Below are 21775 nucleotides of genomic sequence, written 5' to 3' on the forward strand. Positions count from 1 at the left end.
GGGAGTCGCACAATTGTCACAATGTGGCATGAATTGCTCGATCGAGAGGCAATGGCCCCTGACACAACAGTCCACTCGAAGCCCCACTCAAAATCACGGGTGGGGGAGAAGGGGCGAAGACCGATTCGCAAGGAGCTCGGGCAGCGCGCCCCTGCTCTCTTCTGCTCTTTCTTTTTGATTCTTTCCTTTCGCCTTTTTTTCATTCCAGTGCTTTTGTTGCACGCTGCAACCACTGACGATGACACGGTTGGCTACCAGCCAAGTACATAGTCGCGAAGCGATTTCATGTAGGAGGAAGGCTGAGGGGTGGCCGGAACGGGCCCAGACGTCTGACCTTGGGGCTCAAACCCTGCCCCAGCCGTAACACGACTCTGCCGCATCCATACGCATACAATAGATAAGATGACAAAGACCAAGACTCCAGGCCACTACTGATGTTGTGTGGCCCATGGCTCGAAAGGTGTACACACAGCACTGCACCTACCCGAGCGCTGAGATCTCGAATCGGCGTCTTGCGCACAGGCGTGCTGAGAACACCCATCTCCGTACGGCTCCGCGACTGTCAGTCAACAAGAGCGGAATGAGTGATCGGCACAACAGGTTCCGAAAAGATAAACGCCAGCTTGCGCACATCCACCACCACGTACCTCCACCGCGTTGCGCAAAAATTCTTCATCCAGGCAAGGCTGAACACCAACCATCAGCCTCGCAGACAGGACCATCCCGTGCTTGCTCAACGCCTAGCCCCGGCAGCACACACCAGCGTCCACCCAAACACATATGAATCAGACCACCTCTGTACAGCACCAGGCGTGCGCTAATTTGCCCCATGTGCTTGACCGACGTACTCGCTGAGCCGACAACTGATCATCAAACTGCACGTGTAGCCAGTTGCAGTTGGTCTTGGTCTCCCGGCGCAGAATGCGACCGCAACGCTCAAACTCCGTCATGACCAAATCCAGATCCGCAAGCCCAAAGCCGAAGATGGTCACGCACGCCAGCTGGTGCCGCCCGTCTGGGAGCCGGCCCTCAAGCGCGGCTTCATCTGTTTCCAGCCGCTGCCATCGCCGCGGCGTTTTGCCCCGCACCGGTGTGCGCGCGACGCTTACCATGGACTGATCATGTCCGACCTGCCATGCCACCCACCCCGCCCAAGTGTACGCGCCATGACGAGCCAGGCACTCCGTGAGCATCACGTATGGCACAGCAGTGATAGGGCTTGCAGCAATTCACGTACCATGCTGGTGTTGGCCAGTTGTTGCGTTGTCGCCACCACGCTCACTGTGTCTACAGAGACCGACCCGCCCAGCAATAATGGGAGATGAGTACAATTAAAAAAAAAATCCGTAAAAAGGAAAGCACCAGAGCCAAGATCGAGCGTCACAGCTCAGCAGCAACTGGCGCAAGGTGAGCGTGCGCCCTCTCCTGAGCTCTGACCTTCGCGTCGTGAAACCTCGTCAAACAGGTCTATTTGCAACCACAGCCACCGCACGCGCAAGATGAGGTCTGATGGGTGACCGACAAGCACAGCGCGAGGCACCCGAGACTGATACGCACCAGCAATGGGTGGGTCGGTGGCAGCCAGAACAGCGGCTGGACGCGGACCTTGATGGCCACTCCTACATTGATTTTGTTCCAATCCGGCCATGAGAAGGCCTCGCGTGCAGACCATGAACATCACGTGCTGAGCCCAGATGTGTGCGGCTGACGACGCACGTACCGCTCAGAACCGGCTGCAAAACTGGTACGAGCCAACGACGGCGAGGCTGCCGTCGGCAGCAATTTACTTGAATTTGTCTACGACACAGACACGGCAGTGTCACCCCTGTGAGGCTTGCCGTTTGTTGTTGGCGTGGCTACCCATGCCGTCTGTTGCTTGCAAGACTGTGAGCTCTGCCTTTCGTACCGCACTAGGTTCGCGGCGCTGGAGCAGGATGTTCTGGATCCGATCTGGTGTGGATACGTCTGTGGTACTGCTTCGGTGCCGATGGACCGCGCTGGATGGCGCACCAGCCCCAGGCGTCCCGGCGGCTGTGCCCCGCTGTCCTAGCGGTGGGCTTGCGGGTGGGACTGCAGACGGACCTGTGCAACAACATCCCAACAGTGAGAGACGCGCAGGGCATGGAGCAGGATGCTGGTCAAGACTTTGCATGTGTAAACCCGGAATATGTCTGCGGTTCCGCACACAGACCCAGAGGCTCTTACCGCGCGACATGCCAAAGTTGAGGCCCCCGACAGGGGGCTTGACATGTTGATACCCTGCCAGTCGTCGAGTCGATGACGTGAGCGCCGAGCACGTAATCAGAGCCACGAGGTAACCCTCGCTCCTTCACACCGATACCTCATCACCCTGCACTGGATGCCCCATGCTGCTTCCCCTCCAAGGTTCCATGTTCCTTACCATTCCCGCTGCCACTGCCACCGCCGTACGCTGCCATCATGAGCGTTTGCGCACGCGTGTGTGAGAGAGAGAGAGAGAGAGAATTTCGAAAAATTCGTTGCTTAAAGTGTGACATTTGTCATGCTTTTGGGTCTGACGGAAGAGTTTGTTCAGTTTCTCGCCGAATTTTAACCGAATTTTGGCCGAATTTTGCGACGACAGGTGGCACTCGAGGCTGTTGCTCGTGCTGCAGGTGCCCGTCTGCGGTGTTCATGCGTTGTCGTAGTGCCTTGCCTCGTGTGTGAGTTCAGAGGCGTGACACTATACTATTTGTGCTCGGGTTGCCTCTGCACCCCAGCATCAAGTGCCGATACCCAATATTGTAGTGCCTAGAAATAGGAGGCTTGTGAGTGCTTCGCATCTCTCGTCGATTGACTGACACGAAGGGATAAACAGGGCCAAGAGACTACGGAGAATATGAGCCTAGAATGCGGCACCAATCAAATCATGACATGCCAACAAGCGTTCCTCAAGCCAACGCCACGAACGGCACATCGATCACATGGCGTATGGGCGTCAGCCAACTCTTCACAAACACGATAACACAAAATCAAATTTCACACGCCGATGCAGCAAAGCACTGCAAACAAGTTCGATCACGCAAGGCGCCCTTGGTGGAAGAGCTCAAAAATGAACCACGACGGCCGTCACATCATCAATGTAGCCGCCACCTTCCTGCATCCACATGCGCCGCGCAGCCTTGACAATAGCTTGCGCAGCATCCTGCGACGAGGCGCTACGTGCTACCAGTTGTACAATCTATACCAGGCACATGCAGGACGTAGTAGGTACTGTGAGGCCAACACCAAGCGCCCGAACACACACATTACGAAATCGGCACCCTCCTGGTACTTGGCCAAAAACAATATCACCTGGGCATTGGACAGATGATCAAAAACGCCATCCGAGCCCAAAACGATAAAGTGGTCCTGCGAGTCAAGCGTCTTCTCAAGTTTCCGATCCAGCCCGAGTGGCACATCACTGGTAAGCGGATGCTGATATGCGATATGGCGAGCGATGCTGCTTCTTGTCCAAAGCCCCGGTCCCCGGCCCAGATACTGCCTGCCTGCCTGCCTGCCCACCCAGTTCATCCAAGATGCGTGCCCCCTTTTTTGTTTGCCGTACGTGAATTTGGAGCTCCGGTTCAGCCACAACGCCAGCCTCAAAGAGGTGAAAGTCACCCACGCTCCTGGATAAAGCCAGACCACCCTCCTACAGCACCACAGCAATAATGCACAAACACAGGTGAGGCTTCCTGGCCACCAGACACGGGCGAGAGGGGCGAAATAGAAGCGAAGCAGGGTGTCGCACCTGTTGACGTCGGCGCCAAACACGCGCCGGTCCTTGAAAGCCCCAGCCACGGACGCGGGTCGGCTCCACGTATCCGCCTGCACGCTGAATGCGCTGGCGCTCACCAGGGTCGCTGGGCTTGTGATCCCGTGACAGTGGGATGGGTTGATAGCGGGAGCCACCCAAACACCGGCCCAATACACAGCGCGAGTCACCCACATTGGCAACGATGAGCTGTCGACCATCGGGGGTTCGGGCGCACACCACAGCAGTGGTGCCCGACTCTCGCGCATCGATGGTAGACTTGCGTAATTTGGCAGCCGTGGACACGATGCCGTTGACCAAGGCCTCAGACAACGCCTGATTCTGGCGATAGCTCTCTAAAATCTCGACACCCAGAGTGCTTTCTGCAAAACCTGAGACCTTGCGTCCGTTCACACCGTGGCCATCCATGACGGCTGCCAAAAAGGGCTACAAAGAGAAGCGGCAGGTCTGGTGAGGGCAGGCAAAGGTCCAAGGGCTGCCCCCCCAAATTGAATATAGCCAGCAAGCCAAAACCCGGTCCCACCAGAGCAGAGCTGCCTTCGTAGACAAGAAAGCCATCTTGATTTTCCTTGGGATTCCCAGCATATCCACCTCCCATCGAGTAGGCCCCATATTCTGGTACTTGGATCGTGGGAGACGTCGACGGAGCTTCTGGAGTAGGAGTGGCTGGAACAGGCGTTAAGCCTTCCATATCTGCCCCAAGAGAGTACAAGCATAGTGCCAGTGTTACCATACAAGCAAAGAAAAAACAACGACAATAACAACAACAACCAAAACACAAGGACACCGCGCTCCGCCACGTTGCGCCAGACCAGCTCCAAACGAACCAAAAGCGTAACCCTTGCTATCACGTCGGTTGATGGGCAGATCCTCCCCCTCCTGAGAAATACAAAAAAGAGCGCCAAAGAGGTAGCAACAGAGGGCACAGTCAAGTCATGAAGCGATGTGGCAACAGGGGATATAGGGTGGTGATTGTGCATACAAAACGGCTGACCTCGAGCAAGGCCGGCGAGCTGAAGCGCCGGGTGAGAGAACTTCGTCGATTGCGAGGCTCAGTAGGAATGGTGGGTACCAGACCATCAGGCTGCAGTGGTCCCACTATTACAGAGCTCGGTGGGGTCTGGCGCGAGGCAAGCACATCCTCTTCAACCACACGCAGTGACGGTGTGCCACGGCCCGGGACCGAGTCCAGACGAGGTGGACTCTCGCGTCTATCCAAGCCACTCAAAGATGGTTCCTGCAAAGCGAGCCCCAAGCAAGGCCACAAATAGTATCAGTGAGTCGAGCACCGTCGCGGCTGACGCGAGATCTTGTGGAGCCAAGGCATTGACCTGATTAAGGGTGGGAGACATCATGTGTTGACGGCGAATGTTGTATCCGGCAGGTGTGACGGAGCGACGGTTTTCGGGGGGTCGTGGCGATCGTGGCGTTAAAGTAGAGGGCTCGGCAGTTGGAGGCACGCCTTGACCATCACCCGGCAAGTTCCAGGCAAAGGGGCCGCGGGATGTCGGTCGAGCCGACTGTTGTGAGGCAGGCCGTGGGCGAGTGTGTGGGTCTCGGGAGTTGCGGGCTGGGCTCGCGCTAATGGCAAGACCGGCACCGGGGGAATTGAGGCGGCGTTGCGTTTCCGAGTCGGGGGGTGCTTCACCAGTCTGAGCAAAAAGAGGCAAAAGCCGGCCACTGGGTGGACGCTGGCGCATGCTCTGCGAGCGAAGGCGAGCGCTGCGTGCAATGCGAGTATCTGCGGCGTGTCGCTCCAAATTGGCTTCGGCTACGGCGCTGGCAGGGGTAGGTCCGGGGCTTGGGCTGCCGGGTGGCGGACTGGCGCGCAAAGCAGCCCGGGCAGCAGCGGCGGCGGCAGCGGTGGTGGAGGTCGCGGGAGCAGGTCCACCACCGTTCTTAGCAGGGGGTGAAGGAACGAGGCCAGCCTGAGTGGCGCCAGAGGCACCCGTGGCAGTACCCGTCCAACGTTGCACCGGAGACACCGGCTCGGAGTAGGAAAGACTCGACACAGGTGAAGCTAACAAAGGGTCTCGGGTCGGGGCCTGGCCATGTAGGGTATGGACCGTTTCCATAATTACTGGCTGTGGTGTCGAGCGCACTGATTGGCTAATTCGAGGACCCGCACCATGGCCACGAATGGCCAAAGAGGGCTTGGTAGCCCCACTTCCGTTCTCTGAACCAAGAAGACCAATGGGGGAGCTGGCGGAGAGCGGGGATGCCCCAAGCCCCACAGATTGGAGTGGGAGAGATTGCATGCTCAGTTGTTGTCGAGGCATGACGTTCGACATGCCTGAATCGCGCTGCCACTGTGAATGGCGTGCCATGTTGCCAAATGCTGTGTAGCACGACCAAGCAATCTGGTTGATGTGAACCAATCAGAAGCCCTTTCGGCACTCCCGCGAGAGAAGAGACGAGTCGATACTTCAAGAGCCTCGTTGACACGTCGGATTAGCTTGACAAAGGACGTGCCTCCATGCTGCGATTCCCAACAAGCCTTGTGTCAGCCAAAAGCGCGCGCGCGCGCGCGTGTGTGTGCGCGAGTGTGCGTGTGTGTGCCGCGTACAAAGCGTTGACACGAGCAGGCTGTTGCATGCCACAGCAACGGGCAGCGAGCTGGGCACATCAGCGTACCTCGTTGCGCGCTGTTTGTGTGGCTCAGCAAGACCTGTAATAATGGCACAGAGAGCTCAGTGAGTGCGTACTGTTGGCAGCAACTACGCAGATCAAGCTGGCTGCACGTACATGCACAGGAGTGAGACGGGGAGCGAGCGAGCGCGCGGGGCTGCCGTTTGTCTCTCACCAACACACGCAGACACAGACACAGACAGACACACACAAGAAAAATCATGCTCAGACGTGTGGTACTTTTACGTTATATTGCCTTGATCAAATGTGTACACGTGTGATACTGAGATTGATGCACCCCATGCTCTCTCTCTCTCTCTCTTACATTTTGTTATGGTTGTTAAGGCTTGAAGAGATGTGTGTGTGTGTGTGAGTGTGTGTGTGTGTGTGTGTGTGTGTGTGTGTGTGTGTGGAACGGCTGCTATGGGGGCTATCTCGCTGGAACGGCAGCTATGAGGGAGGGAGCTACTTGCACTCGCTTGCTGTGTTTATTTTTTTATTCTACATTGGATGTACACGGGTGTATATTTCCGGTTTATGCCGTTGCGCTTTGGGGTGGATAGAGAGAGGGTTGATTTGATTTTCTTCTGCTAAGGGAATGCTTTTGTGTGTGTTTCTCGATGGCCTGAGATTACGAGCTGTATTTGGATGGCGCGTTGAGCTGGAAGCACGAGTTCAGAGAGTCTGGGTCTGGGGTCTGAATTCGGAAAAGGGGCGGGATAGAGCCAGCAGGTGAGTGCAACTCGTTGACTGAGAAAAGGTCATGCTGGCTCGAAAAGATACACTGTCATTGTCATCGGATACAACACACATACGTATGCAGACATCTACACTCAAATCACACACTGCGCAGGACAACAAACAAGGAAGGAACATCAGCGAAGCTCGTCGACGTTAGAGAGTTTGGCAATCTCGCTCAAAATGCGCTTGCGGTGCAACGAGTTGTCAATGCCCATGTCAATCAAGTCTTGATCGGTCAGAGCCAACAAGACCGAGCCATCAATCGCGTGGCTTAGGAATCCTTTGGCATACAGGCGAAACTGTGGATGAATGCGTTCCACCCAGGACTTGACCTGATCCTCCGTCCAGGACGCGGCAGCTGGTTTACGTCTTACGCTGCTTGCAAAAGGGGCTCGAGTCGCCGGGTGTGCTGCTTTACCATCACGAATGGAGGGCGAGGGCAGACTGCGTGGCCACTTAACCTTCAGTTTCCGGCGCTGGGCGCTATATTGGGCCACGAGGGCTTGAAGTTGAGCCACGCCCGTCGCTGTGAGCGGATTCTCATCCAAGTCCAATTCACGCAAGTAAGGTTGATGGGTCGGGGCCAAAATCGGCAACGCCTTTTGTAGTGCCTCATCCGTCACGGCATTATGATCCAGCTCCAGCTCCCGCACCTAATTTGATCCAAACGAGAAAGCCACAAACCAACCCAGTAAAACGTGAGATGCGCGAGGCCACGGTGTTTAAAATGGGCGTTGACTCTGGATTTGGGGTCCATGAGCACCAGCGAGTCACGGCTAGACACTGGGTCCCTTCAAGATACGAACAAGTGGACACGACTGACCGTGGTGCTCGATAAAGCTTCAATCAGGGCCTCAAAGCCCGACGCAGCAATGGCATTCCACGACAAATCCAGCTCGTGCAACGAGGTGGGCAAGGCAGCGGCCAAAGCAGTTACACCCACATCACCAATGGCATTGTGGCCCAAGTTGAGTGCTCGTAGCGCCGAGGTCTTGGCAAGAAAAGATGCCACAATGTCTGCCCCCTCGTCGCCCAGCTGCAAGTTCGTCAGCTCGAGACTGTACAGGTCTGTTGGGCGGTCGACGAGCGCCTCTATCAAAGCCTCTGTCATGGCCTCATCAAAGGGGATGTCGTTCAATTCTAGCTTGCGCACACCTGCATTGGCGCGCAGCGCGGCCACAAAACTGATAAACGTCTCCGAGTCGGCACTCACAGGCGCTGCGCGCTTCAGCTCCAGCTCATTGCATCTATGTTCGCCGCAAGCGCACGGCCTCACGTCAATCACCACACGCGGTACAGACAATGCAAGCAAGCAGACGTCAATCCCACCGAGTCGCCAAAATGCGCTGCGCAGCCTCCCACGTCCGAGCTTCACAGTCACTCCATGCCACCACTCCGCCAACCACCAAGCAGCTCATAACGAGAACCCCGCGCCACCACATGCTTCCGGTCCCTCCCACGAGCAATGATTAAAAATTATTTTTGTGAAAAAAGAGAGAGAGATTTAGAGAGAGAGAGAGAGAGAGGCTTTTGATGAGAGATGTTGCGAGAACAAAGTGTGTGTGTGTGTGTGTGTGTGTGTGTGTGTGTGTGTGTGTGTGTATCTTGCCACGGGCTGTGTTGCGTGCCAGTGCCTGGCTTTTAGCTCTGTGATTTAGGAATACAGCTTGCTTGCGGCTGTGAGGGGCACGCGCGATTATTGGTACTGCTAACATTAAGCAAGGTCGTATGGGAGATGCTGAGCCTTGAAGCGTTTCAGGATGATAAGAATGAATAAGAATGAATTACAAAATGGATATCCGAGTTCGTTCAGGGAACAGAAAAAAAAAAAAAAAGGATGTGCGGACAATGGGAGCAGGCCCGAGCGGGAATTCACCCCCAAAAAAACATGACGTGGGATGGAAACTTGGCTTGGCACCAACCCGAGTCATGTCAATAATGGATGGCCAAAATCTGAAAAGTGAAAGCGCGATGTAGCAACACGAAATGACTGGCAGCTCTTATCACGCGTCGCTGGGATCCCTAAACGGCTTCTTCCTCCGGTGCCGGGTCTGCCTCCGGTGCCGGGTCTGCCTCCGGTGCCGGGTCTGCCTCCGGTGCCGGGTCTGCCTCCGGTGCCGGGTCTGCCTCCGGTGCCGGGTCTGCCTCCGGTGCCGGGTCTGCTTCCGGTGCCGGGTCTGCTTCCGGTGCCGGGTCTGCCTCCGGTGCTGGGTCTGCCTCGGGTACAGCCTCCTCTTCAGGTGCTACCTCCTCTGTTGCTGATGCCGCTTCTTCTTCGCCTTGCGGCTCATCATTGGTTGCGAGTTCGGGCTGCGCTTCATCGGCAACATCGGCACTGCCAGACTTGTCCTCCTCCTCCTTGAGGAGCTTGATGCCCGTGTACAGCGCCGTGATAATCTGAGCCTCCGTAATGCAGAAGCGTGCACTCGGCGAAATGTCGCACACACCGCCCTCACCAATCGGCGTGTGCTCGCCGCCAATGCCACGCACCGACAGGCCCAGCGGGCGGCACACCTCCTTGGCCTTTGCATCCGTGCCATCCGCCGTCAGGTTGGGCAGGCCAATGTGCACACTCGCGCGCATGCCCGTACCCAGGTTGGTCGGGCAGCTCGTCACCACACCGTAGTCGGGCGACATGGCAAAGGACAGGCCCTCAATGCCGTTGACCACGTCCAGCGCCGTCTTCAGGCGGTCAAACACCTCGTTCAGCACCGTGCCCTTGCGCATGCACATGATACGCAGGTGGTCTTCCTCACCCACCCAGATGATAAAGCCACGGTCCTCCGACACGTAGCAGCCACGGCCATAGGGCCAGTCGGCCGCAATACCAGCCGACGCCAGGTACGGATCCGCCGCCATGTCCTTGAACATGATGTGGTCCTTGACCAGCTGCTGGTACGCCTCCTCGCTGATGTGGTCCGGGTGATCGGGCGTCAGCGAGTTGTAGCCGCCGCCGTACTCGGGCATGGCCTTGAGCTTGTCAAAGGCCTCGCACATCTTCTTCTCCAGGCTGACACGGTCATCCTTGGTCATGGCGCCCGGCAGCGGAAAGTCGGCCAGGTTGCGACCCACGCGCACGCGCATCGACAGCGCCGGCAGACCCAGGGCAGCCAGGTCCAGGCGCCCGTCAGCGGGCAGACCCTCGACACCCGACAGGTCCCAGTTGTTGGTGTGCTTGGCGTCCTCGCCCACCTTGTGGTAGTCGGCCAGGACCTTGCTGAAGAAGGGCTTGAAGCGGTCGTAATCGGCCGGCTGCATGGCGTAGCAGCCCATGCCCGAGTCGCCGTTGTCGATACCGCTCTGGCAGCACTTGATCAGGGCCTTCTTGTCGTCGTCGCTCAGCGTGTTGTAGTAGTCGACATCAAAGTGCTTGGCCATGCGGTTACCCGGGTGCGCCGCCTTGACGGCCGCAATCTTCTCCAACACTTCAGCACGAGTGGCAATGGCGGGAAGCAAGGTGTTCTTGTTGAGCGAAGCGTCGCTGTCGGAAGAAGGTGTACTTGGTGCAGAGCTGGCAGGGGCAGGCTTGCTCGGCGACGCAATGGGGGCAAGGGTCGATCGCTTCGAAGTTTTGAGCGGTGATGACTTGGGAGTGCCTTGATTGAGACGCTTCGACTCGATGCCGGTTGGCACGCGATCAGGACGTTGGCGCTGGCGTCGACTGCCCACGAAGCGATCCCAAGCATAGGCGGGGACAGCCGCATTGGGGTCAATACTCGCCAGGCAATCCTGAATGTAGGGGATGGGTCGCTCGGGCTGATCATACATCAAGCCCGCCATCAGTGCCTATAGATTCCCAGTCGCCGCCAAATCAAGAGGTCACAAGACACAGGTGGAATCAAACCATCAAGTGAGTGCGTGCGCATGAATCTGTCGCTGTTTCGCGCCGGTCTGTGCACAACTTTTGCGGCCATGGCTGAAAACTCATTGAGTGCTTGGCTCAGGCCAGCGCCTTGACGCAGTCACAGGTTCTCCCATGAAGACGTATGGAAGCCATAAGCACACAGCCAGGCACCGCTGCCATATGCGCCACTCCTCTCAGCTTGGCCCCAACTCCTCCTTCCTGAGATGACCTCACAACCCTACTCGATCAACATCAACAACGAGCAAGCGCTGATTCTTTCGCACCTGAAACAGCTGGGCAAGCTGATGCCGATCGGCATAAGCCTTGGCATCTCCAGACATTGTGCTGTTCCTTCTCCAAGTCTCCTTCTTGCCATTCAATGCAGCGTACAAAGCAAAATCCCCCGACACCGCCCCTCTGCCCTTTCGCGCATCCGCACAGAGAGAGAGAGAGAGAGAGAGAGAGAGAGAGAGAGAGAGAGAGAGAGAGAGAGAGAGAGAGAGAGAGAGAGAGAGAGAGAGAGAGAGAGAGAGAGAGTTGTGTGTGAGGGAAAATGCGGTTGTCAAGCTGACAATTCAGAGCCTGATTTTTGTATTAAACTGGGCAAGTAATTTAGCTGGTGGATTAATTCACATTTTCGACCGGGCCACGACCCTCGTGTTCGACCCCGGTGGCGGGTCGGTCAGTGGCCTGCGTGATGGAGACGGAGGGTGGGGACCAACAGCAGCCGCCGCCAGAGGAGGGCCCGCATGTGTCGCCCGAGTTTACACGCTGGTATGTGGTTGGGTGCAAATGGGGTCTGGTGGCTCGTGTTCTTCCATGCTGGTCGATGGTGCTCACTCACTGACCCTTTCGTTCTGACAGGACGGGACTGGGTGACCCGGAGGTGGCTGAGTTGGTGCGCGATGCGTGCTTTGCCACTTTTGGTGGCTTCTTCTTTGGTGGCGTGACTGGTATCAAGAATGCCTCGGCTGAATTTATCGAGGAGAATCGAACTACCAAGTTCAAAAACCAGGTGCACATGCAGAGTGAGATGAACAATGCCGTCCTGCGTCGCTTCGCCTTCCGAGGCAGCCGCTGGGGCTGGCAAATTGGTCTATTCTACACTCTTTTCAAGTATGTATACATCCAAACCACTCTGCAATATGGCTTGTCGGCGTGTTGTAGTTTGTGGATTGCCGATGGCGCTGCCTCACATGCCTTGTTTCTCGAGCGTAGACTGGGTGAGCACACGCTCCAGCATCAGCGGCAACAACGCGATGTTCTCAACATGGTCGGCTCTGGTGGTAAGCTTTGCGTCCAACCTCTTTTTGTTTTGTTCTTGCTCCATCTAATGATGGGCACGCGCGGCGGCATCACTTGTTGTTGATGATCACTTTTATTGGAGCTGGACTGATTGTCTGTGCTGATAACCTTTAATACGCAACTTTTTTCTGAAACTTGTGATGCCAGTCATTGGCATCTCGTGTGCTTGATTATGTTCATGTCTTCTCATTGGTGCTTTGGCTATTGGCTCCTGCTTAACCGATAGGTGCTGTTGGCACCCTGTTTGGCCTGCGCCATGGCCCCCGTGGCGCTGGTGCCGGTCTCTTGGTAGGGGCTGGCCTCAGTCTGTGGCTGGGTTTGATCCTTCAAGGTTCATGGATTGTCGAGAAGTACATCAAGAAGGAGCAAGCTGCGCTGGCCTGCAACGAGGACACAGCTAACATTGACGCAGATGCTCTCCTCGCAACTTCAAATGATGAAGCGAGCAGCACAACCGAGATCACTGCCTGAGATCACATTTGCGCGCTAGTGCTAGCTAGTTTTCTCTGTTTTTGCCTTTCTCGGGTCTAGTAACGATACAAGAGCCTGCCTATCAATGGCTTCGCTTCTCGACACTCCGCTGTGCGGTTCTTTGTTTTCTTGTTTTATTTCCCTATTGCCAGCTGGTCTGGCTGTGTCGCGCTTTCCCATGGCAAGGCTGCGACACGTGTGGTTCCAACCCAAACTGTGATGCCTTTTTTTTTCTTAGCTTTGCGCTTTCTCTGCGTCTGCGACGCTGGCTTTTTGGTGCCAAGCACCTCTCTGAATCGAACGACAAGACTCTTTTGATCCGATCCCCTCCTTGACCTCCCTCACTGTCGTGTGTGTAGACAGGCCTCACGTTTCTTCCCCTCCACAAAATGCGAGTGGGCCACTGTGCGTCAACATGAGCTTTGCTTGGATTTCGGGCAATGCACAACAACGATTCGGAAAGACGAGTTTGACCGTCCCGGACGGCAAGATGATTGAGCTGGCGCTCTTCTAAGTCGGCGACTCTGGTGTGAGTCGATACAGCTCGACTGCTGCGTCACTGCTGATTGGCCGCAGCGGGGTTTTGAACAAAATTGACGCTATATGAACCCGAGTTGGGGTCCTGTTGGAACTGAAAGTTGTTTGTCGAAAGCCCAAAGGGACGAAGACACATGTTGCCCAGCTCCTTCAACTTGCCTAGACGGTTTGATATGGCATCACTTTGCAATGAGGTGCACCTGGAAAAGATTTCTCCATTCCAACGCCGCGAGACCTTGACATACCAAACATCTCCTCCTTCATCTTTTCCTTCTGTTGCTCTACCAAAGGTGGCAGTCGCTGTGTTCGGGGCAAAAGCAACACGACACCACCCATGAGTTGCAGCAGCACACGCAGCAGACGGAGCGCACACGCAGGGAGCTAAAGAGGATTTATCAAGACAAGACAATCCAGTCAACTGACCACAACCGCAGCACGGGCCTCTGGTTGGTTGGGCTCCAACTCGAGTAGTTTCTTGAAATCTATCAATGTCACACCACGAGAAGCGTACATTCAAGTTCATGTGGCCACGAGAACGACAGCGGTTCGCATCATCCAGCGCAGCTGCAGGGAAAGAGCACACCTTCCAATGCCTGGTCATAGCGTTCGAGGGCCTCCAGGGCCTTGGCACGACGTCCATATGCCTTGGCATAAGAGGGGTTCAGTTTGATGGCTAAATCAGGAATCAGATCAAGATCAGGGCCATTGACACAAACAGAGGCCAGCTGACGCATCTGACACGCACCTTCGTCGCAATCATCGATGCAGAGCTGGTGCGCTTCTAGTTTAAGCTGGCATGCCGCGCGGTTGCTGTAGAAAACGGCCATTTCCTACACACGTACGCGGTGGCATGCATCAACACTGGTGAGGCCAACGAGCGGTCAGCTGACAAGGCAACACGACTAGCTGCCAACGCACTGCCGCATCCATGTATTTGGCGGGAGGTGCTGCCTCAATGGCTTGCGTATAGGCCTCGATGGCGTCACCAAATTCTACAGCGTGGTGAGCACTCGATCGTGAGTGTAGAGGATGATGAGTTCGTGTAGTTGGCAGGCCCTTGACTCACCACCCTGTCGAAAAAGTCCGTTGCCCTGGTCTTTGTGTGTCTTGGCAGTTCGGCACATATCCTAGCACAGGTTGACACGGGTGCATATGTATGATAAGTGACGGTCAATTCTAGAGCAGCAGACATGACGCGGTCCAAAGCGCTCACCTGCACAACGTCATCTGATAGAATTTCTTCAATCACCTCTTCAACCTCCGAAGCACCGCCCTCTTCCGGGCTCGCTTCGATGCTTGGCTCTGGAACGGCGTCGGTTGGCACCGCATCGCTAGGCGCGGCGTCAACTGGTGTGTGCTCGGTTTCGGGGTGATCCGAGCCAATGAGCTCCGACTCGGGCTCCAATTGCCGTCCTTCGGCCTGCTGCATCACATTTCATCAATCGGGCAAGCAGGTACCAGGTAAAGGTGGCAGCATGTTAACAGGCGTACCTTCGTATCGCTGGCTTCCATGTTGCTCCGCCCTAATCAGCCGTGCACTGCTCAAGGATATTGAACACGACCTCGGTGATCACTCTCGTACTCGTTCTGGAAAAACGTAAAAAAAGTAAAAGAAAAAAGAAGGAGAATTATTGGATAAAAAAAAAAAAGGTTTTTTTTTTCCAAGATGTTTGCGAACTCGTGCGATTGCGGGGTGGGTGTGTGGGTGAAAGGATCAATGACTTGGTTGAGACGAGGAGTCATGTGGGTGCAGTTGGGAGGAAAAGAGTGTCGGTATCAATTGGGACGGATGTGCCGACTAACGACGGCGTGGGGGCGGTGGGGCGTCCAATTGGCGACTATCAAGCGCTATGCAAAATTCCGTCAGGATGCGAATGGACTCGACCGGCAATTGTTGCTTATCACCACAGAGGCATTGCAGTACCGTGGCATGCCACTTGGTGCGCACATAATGCAGGGCGCGATACTCGTCGCCGGTCATAAACATGCTGATCCATGGGTCAGCATGACATTCGCGCTGGTTTGGGCGGCGGCTCAAGTTGGTAAGAAGGGACTCGACATCAAAATCATCGTCACTGCTCTCCTGGTCCTCATCCTCGGGGTTGCACGCGCTTTCCAAAGAGCCGTCTTCAGCCAGCCATTCCCCATCCTCATTCACGACAGGTCGGAATAGCTCCGCCGTTACTTGCGGCAAAGAGGAGCCAAACACAAAGACCAAAGCTGGGTCCACCACCGTGCACTGCCAGTGTCGCGGCGCAAGTAGGGCGGCAGAAGAGAACAGGGCGACAAGAGGATTGACAAAGAACCGTGTTGATGAGGGTGATCACCAACAAAATCAAGTGCCTTTGCCGAGTGGCAAAACGATGGGACACACCTCGCGAATGCAAGTAAGTCGCTCTAGTCGTTGAATGTCTTGAAAGACGAGCCAAGTGGCTTGTGTGTTCTGCAAGTGGAACACAACATATGCCATGGCCCACATAGGGGTTGAGACTTGCACAGACGTGATGGTGACAAGACCAGACGTATCCATCCAAGTGCAAAAAACAAACAAACCTTGAGCATGGAGCCAGTATGGACCTTGACGCGCGATTCAGAGCGTGTGGAATAGCTACCGATAGATGCAGTGGATTTATGATGAGGGACGAAAGCAACTCTCTTGAAGCAAACTCATTGCCTTGCCACGCTTTACCCACCTCTTGGCGTTGGGGTTGCGACGTGCAATGTTAGGGTAGAGGCCCGCGCATAGCGCCGCCTTGATCACGCCGCGTTGAGTTTGATTTCGGTTACCAAACTGTGTTGTCATCCAAGCCAAAAGTGATTTGAATGAGCAAATCGGCTTCGTCTCGCTCGCGCAGGAGGGAGGGGCTTGCACACAGTCAGCGCATACACGTTTACCTCAAGGTCCAAGTGCTTGCCAGTCGGCAAGACTGGACACCGGTGTAGTTGCTTCAGAACTTGTTGGCGCATGCCTAAGCAAAACACCGTAATGCAGTTTAGAGCCCACAGATGAAACATGTGCCAAGGGACACCCGTGGTACAAACCGTCAATGACGTTGAGAGTGCTTTCGGACAGATAGTTGTCACGACAAAAATTACGCGCGGCCTGCGAGCTCTGCAGTATGGCATGCGTTGGCAAGCGAACAAGCGGGCACCAATCAAGCGTCAAGATCCCCATGACTTTCAAAACTAGAAGGTGACAACACAACCCCACATGGATGCTGCAGCCGTTTTGGGAGAAAAGACAATGGAAAGGTCTCGACGCAGTGGCTCTTTGCGACATCTCTGCACGCAAACGACGTACCATGGTCTTTTGGCGGCGATACTCGTCATAAACCTTGATCAGAGCCAGATGGTCCGATTCAAATTCCAAACCCCACTGCATGTGCATTCGCTTGGCAGCGGCCTGCTCAACGCCCAAAGGACACATGAGTCTAGCGAGCTGAGGGCGGGAGACCACGAGCGCTGCACACAGTCAAGGCTTGCACATACCCGCGCTTGCGGTTGCATGGGAAGCGCAAAGGGCGAGCGGTAGTCACCGCAGCACACGAGCGTCAGAATGGGATCCAGCACGCCCAGGACATAGGCCAACAACACCATGCGGGCTGATGGTGGTGACAATGACAGGTTGGAGAGACGGTAGCCCAGGTTGGTCACGTTCTCTTCTGGATCGAGCACGGCAATCTGCTGCAACAAGTCAATAGCCGAGTCAATGGCCTTGGGATCGGGGGCTTCAGGCGCCAGCTCCAAGAAATCCTGCCAACAAATGTGTCCAAGATGAGCTAGATGAGCAAAGCTACCACAGGAAGGGACAGGCTTTACGGCTGAAGATTGGTGTGAGTGAGATTAGCAGGACGACGTACAGCAATGCCCTGATCTTCTCGCATCAGCATCTTGGCCTATTGAAGGGCGTAAAAGTGTCAGTAACCACCAAGCTGCCAGATGCTCGTGATTTGCTCAAGAGGAAGGGTGAAAAAAGAAAAAAAAAAGGCCAGCGACAATAACCACACAAGAAAACAAGCAACGGCTCGTGAAATTTGCCGCTGCACTCATGAATTAGACGCACTTGCAAGCAGAGGTCGTCCAGTGATACGCGAAGCAGCTCGGCCTTTTGAAAGTGAGCCAGATTGCGATACCGTTGCTGCAATTGCAAATGGGGAACAACCAGCTTGAGCATGTGGAATTGTCCCACAATTCAAACGGGGATCCGACACGGTTATGCACTTCACATTCGGACCTTGCTGAAGAGGTGATAGGCCAAGCCAGGACGCACGCGACCGGCACGCCCACGGCGTTGCTTGGCCGAGGCCTGGCTAACCCAAGTCTTTTGCAGCGTGGGTACCCCCGTACCGACGTCATACGACTACATATGCGTGAATAGGTCCCGACGTCAGGTCGTCACATGATTGACAGTGGCAGCGGGTGGGTCGCAGTGAGAACCATAGACAGGAATTGGCAAAAGCCGTACAGTTTCTTTCAGTTTGCCAGAATCAATGACGTAGACCACGTCATCGATCGTCACGGCAGTTTCTGCAATGTTGGTTGAGCAAATGATCTTGGTAGTTCCCTATCAAGAGTCGAGGGAAAAAACAAAAAACAAACAAACAAACAAAACAAAAACAAAAACAAAACAAAAACAAAGTCGGGGCATGAGAAGTGGGTAGAGTTCAGTGTGGGCCGAATTGGGTTCTGAGCAACACGGGGCCGCAAATTATGACCAACCGAGGGTGGGTGGGAAAACACGGCGTTTTGATCGCGGGCTGAGCACTGAGAATGCAGGGGCAAGGCGTAAATGTACTGTAGCGAGCTGGTCAGTGCGGCAATCGTGTTCATAATCTCCTCATATCCTGTTTTGTCAGGCCCCACCGACATGAGATTGCGTGATGCAGCCGTGCGCGTCAGCAAACTAGGCATGTACTACTCATGACTAACCGGGCAAAAAGATCAAAATGGCGCCTTCGCCAGCAGGCCAGTGCTGCATGATATGGGCCACGAGCTGGACAATGAGCTCAATGTCGACATCGGAATCGTCGAAGCTGGCCTGGTATGCCTGCACCATGGCCCGCTCATCGACGGTCATATCCTGGGAAAGACACGACACGGTGTAGAGCAGCCGCGGCATATACAAGGCGGCATATGCAAGGCGGGCACAGCAGCACGTGAGCAGGGCTAAAAGAAAAGCCACGTTCACTGTATTCGGCAAGCAAAGAAGCGTCCACTGGACGTACGGCTATGACTTCTGATTGCATGCCGTCTTCGTCATCCGACAGGAAGGTTTGCAAGATGTTCAAGACGTTGTGATGTCCAAAGTAGGCCGCAAAGTCTGCTGCAGTCCAGCCGTTGTGACGGCAGGTGGCACCAGCATCGGCATCTAAGCGTAGCAAACGGTCCACCCATTCGTCCGCTCCTTTGGCCGCAGCGATCATCAGTGTCGTCAAATCTGTTTGGGGGTGCCTGGAACATTACCAGCGATGGGTCGCATGAATGGCTCAATGAGACACACGGTTTTGGCGGCCAAGGGGCCCATACCGGTGGTCGACGTCAATGCCATCAGCCACGAGCTCATGGTAAATGTTCATCAGGTAGCTCTCCGTGCTGAGGCCAACTTCGGCGTGCCACGCTTGGCCCATGCCCTGCTCAATGAGCGCCAGGCTGCTGCGCAGCTGGGCAGAATCGGCTTGTTGCTTCCGGTGAGACTGATGGCCGCGAAACCCAATCGACTTGAGCGCCTGCCAATATGCAGCAAAACGCCGCAAGCTGTGAGACTTGCGGCCTTTTTTTCAAATAGCCCACCGACCAAATGGATGGGTGATCTCATCTGGAGTGCCAGAATGAGGGGGCGGGGGACCCACATCTTCAAGAAAGAGCGACTTGACGGGAAAGGTGCGACCGGCAATATGGAGGCTGGGGCAGTTGTCAAAGTACTGAATAATCGTGACACCAGAGAAGGGCATGGTGAGGCTGGTGCACCGCGGGACGCGGTCACATTAGCGAGGTGGCCAGCTCTTTGATCCCACCTCAGTGAAGAGCTCGCTGTGCAGCGTCGCGGACATGATGATCAACTTGACATCCGGGCGCCGCGCCAAGAGCTGACGCAAGGAAATCAGGAGAAAATCGCTGCGGACAGCATAAGAGGTCGGCAGCGCGTACAGGCGATATGAAGATGACCCAAAAAACGGTGACTTTGTCATGCGTCATGGTAAGGGCGCAGGGATGGCGGCGTTCGAACCACGAGCTTACCTGAAGCGATCGCGTTCGTGGACCTCATCCACAATGACATGGGTGACATGGCCCAGGTCTGACAAAGCATCGATATGATTGTCAAGTGGACGCAGGTTAATGGACAGCCCAACACTGGTATCTGATTGTGAGCGACCGTACCTGGGTCGGACATGGCAATGCGCAGCAGGAGGCCTGTGGTGCAGAACATGAGCTTGGTGTGGGCAGAGACCTGGCTATCCAGGCGAATGTTGTAGCCAACTGTGTCACCTGTGTGTGTTTACACAGGTGTAACAGAACACAGTTGTTGGAGGGGGGCGGGGGGCGGTCAGCGGTGGCAGGGTGAGAGTGGATGATCACAACCAGATTGCGTGTTCTGTGTATTGGGCTGAATCAGTAGCCGTACCAACGCGGGAGCCCCATTCGGTGGCAACGCGCTTGGCCACACTCATGGCAGAGATGCGCCGAGGTTGGGAGCAGACGATGCAACAAGGCGTGTTCCTGCCACAGGTGCAGCATTGGCGATGGGTGAAATGTACAACGGCAAGATTCGATCCGCTGCAATGTTGGCTCAATGCTTTAGGCACGTACCGCTCTACTGCGGCCTCGAGCACAAACTGCGGAACCTGGGTTGTCTTGCCCGAGCCAGTTTCACCGGACAGCAGCAAGACCTGGTTGCTATCAATGGCCGCCAAGATTTGCTCGCGCATGGCAAAAGCTGGAAGCGTTTGGCGAAATTGCTACACAAGGGTCCAAAAAAGAGGAGGGCTTGCAACTTATGAGAGGGCCCCACGAGGCAGGGGCGGGGGTTAGGAGGCTTGAGGCAGAGCAAGCGTACAGCCAGATCCTCTCGGCGTTGCGGCGCTGGGGGTGGGCCGCTGATCTGATCCATGAAGCCCTTGGAAGAGGTGACATCTGTCAGCTTGCGCGCTGATGGTGGAGCGGCCTTGAGGCCATCAAGAATAACGTCGCTGCAAGGGGGTGCAAGAGCAATGAGCATGTTGGGCAGAGGGCGCAGGAGTCGGTTTCTGGTTGGAAGGGGCTGCAAGACCAACCGCTCTTGGTCAGAGACAGGCACCTTTTGGGACACTTGCAGGAGTACCTCTCTCGTCTACGGCAATCATAGAGGGAAAGGTGAGGCAGGTGAGCTCTCTCACATCCCCACAACACGTGCCCCCAGGAGTAGAAGGAAGAGAATCGACAATAACAACTCTCCCCTGGACGCAACCCGAGGCTGCCAATACGGCTTGCCGAGGAGCATCGAACGACGAACCTTGTCAGCTAGGTGCACTTGGTGGGAGCTACTGGCCTTTTGAATGTGTTGCTTTGAAGCCGTCAATCGTCTGCGTGAGGTGAAGCATGAGAATGGTAGAGGTCAGCCAGGTGGCGCCGCGAGACGGAGCCGGCTAGAATAGAAAGTCGTGCCTGTTTTGATTCGAGCCAATTGATTTGGATTTGAGGCCGAGCTTGATACACAGCTGGTGTGCAAACTTGCGCTGGAGGTTATTCAGCGTGGCCGGGAAGTAGAGGGCTGTCGTTGCACGATCATGTCACGGTTCATGCCGTAGATGAGATTGTAGTGGTGACAAGGGGTGGAGGGCAGTGTGAGCCATTGGCACTCTGATGTGAAAGATGTGGGTCGGCACTTGGACAGCCCAAGGATGGTTGAAGAAGCGCCTCAAGACGTACTGGTGTCTTCGGACAAGGCAAAGTCCTCAAGCTTGGCCGAGATCCATTCTTGAAATTCTTCCGAGACGGAGGCGTCGGTGGTGGGAGGGACATCGCGCGTTGGTGCTACACGACGCTCTAGCCCTTGCCCACTCGGCAAGCCATGCGCATTGCCGCGACCCCGCCCACGGTACGATGTCGTTGGATACCCACCACTGCTGCTGTGGCCACCGCCTCGCGAATAAGGTCGATCATCATATTGTCTGTGGCCGTCGCGGCCGCCATGCCCACCACGGCCTCCAGCCCAGTGGCCTTGGCCGTAGTTCTGGCCCTGACCGCGTCCACGTCCCCGACCGCGGCCCCGACCGCGACCGCGGCCGCGACTCCTTCCGCCGCCACCACCACCACTACCATGGCTCTGGTATTGCGTGTTCCAGTTCTCCATTCTTGCACTTGGGGCCTGAGGGAAGTGTTTTTATTTCCAACAAAAGGTCCGGGTCGTGAATGAAAGCTCCCGCCTAGATTGGCCCAGCACGCTCACACGCGGCCCAAACAAATGCAAGTTGACCACCTCCTGTCACGCTCACCAG

General features: G+C 55.6%; 4 protein-coding genes across 4 annotated transcripts; all 4 read right to left on the reverse strand.

Moving 5' to 3' along the window:
• Positions 1–17: 17 nt before the first annotated feature.
• Positions 18–6033, reverse strand: MONBRDRAFT_34068 (uncharacterized protein; the record flags this gene model as incomplete). Its single annotated transcript, XM_001749323.1, has 19 exons — positions 18–371; positions 485–559; positions 648–740; positions 849–1058; positions 1110–1130; positions 1238–1287; positions 1438–1467; positions 1558–1619; positions 1721–1797; positions 2206–2259; positions 2402–2431; positions 2456–2627; positions 3266–3510; positions 3566–3652; positions 3752–4201; positions 4299–4468; positions 4603–4654; positions 4770–5012; positions 5107–6033. 19 exons carry the CDS (start codon positions 6031–6033, stop codon positions 252–254), a joined length of 3168 nt encoding a protein of 1055 aa, XP_001749375.1. The 3' UTR covers positions 18–251.
• A 1239-nt stretch (positions 6034–7272) lies between these two features.
• MONBRDRAFT_34069 (uncharacterized protein) lies at positions 7273–8631 on the reverse strand. Its single transcript, XM_001749324.1, has 3 exons — positions 8474–8631; positions 7968–8391; positions 7273–7797 (listed from the first exon to the last, which is right to left on the reverse strand). The coding sequence occupies exons 1-3, from the start codon at positions 8584–8586 to the stop codon at positions 7279–7281; spliced, it is 1056 nt and encodes a 351-aa protein (XP_001749376.1). The 5' UTR covers positions 8587–8631; the 3' UTR covers positions 7273–7278.
• A 535-nt stretch (positions 8632–9166) lies between these two features.
• Positions 9167–12344, reverse strand: MONBRDRAFT_28869 (uncharacterized protein; the record flags this gene model as incomplete). Its single annotated transcript, XM_001749325.1, has 4 exons — positions 9167–10930; positions 11273–11555; positions 11833–11983; positions 12293–12344. The coding sequence occupies 4 exons, from the start codon at positions 12342–12344 to the stop codon at positions 9167–9169; spliced, it is 2250 nt and encodes a 749-aa protein (XP_001749377.1).
• Positions 12345–13852: 1508 nt separating this feature from the next.
• MONBRDRAFT_11489 (uncharacterized protein) lies at positions 13853–21599 on the reverse strand (the record flags this gene model as incomplete). The annotated part of the gene is made up of 20 exons (XM_001749326.1): positions 13853–13974; positions 14047–14131; positions 14515–14724; positions 15226–15540; positions 15855–15909; positions 15995–16092; positions 16603–16740; positions 16791–17054; positions 17365–17439; positions 17701–17828; positions 18231–18381; positions 18527–18752; positions 18828–19027; positions 19316–19415; positions 19539–19596; positions 19680–19787; positions 19924–20018; positions 20109–20257; positions 20356–20628; positions 21399–21599. The coding sequence occupies 20 exons, from the start codon at positions 21597–21599 to the stop codon at positions 13853–13855; spliced, it is 3051 nt and encodes a 1016-aa protein (XP_001749378.1).
• Between the last annotated feature and the right edge of the window lie 176 nt (positions 21600–21775).

Source organism: Monosiga brevicollis, genomic scaffold (assembly GCF_000002865.3).
Source record: "Monosiga brevicollis MX1 MONBRscaffold_29 genomic scaffold, whole genome shotgun sequence".
Classification (NCBI taxonomy): domain Eukaryota; class Choanoflagellata; order Craspedida; family Salpingoecidae; genus Monosiga; species Monosiga brevicollis.

Coding starts and splice junctions, on each gene's coding strand:
- MONBRDRAFT_34069 (XM_001749324.1), bottom strand. CDS start 8,586: ATGTGGTGGCGCGGGGTTCTCGTTATGAGCTGCTTGGTGGTTGGCGGA. Junction 8,392..8,473: donor CAGCGCATTTTGGCGACTCG/GTGGGATTGACG, acceptor CGGCGAACATAG/ATGCAATGAGCTGGAGCTGA. Junction 7,798..7,967: donor AAGCTTTATCGAGCACCACG/GTCAGTCGTGTC, acceptor GGATCAAATTAG/GTGCGGGAGCTGGAGCTGGA.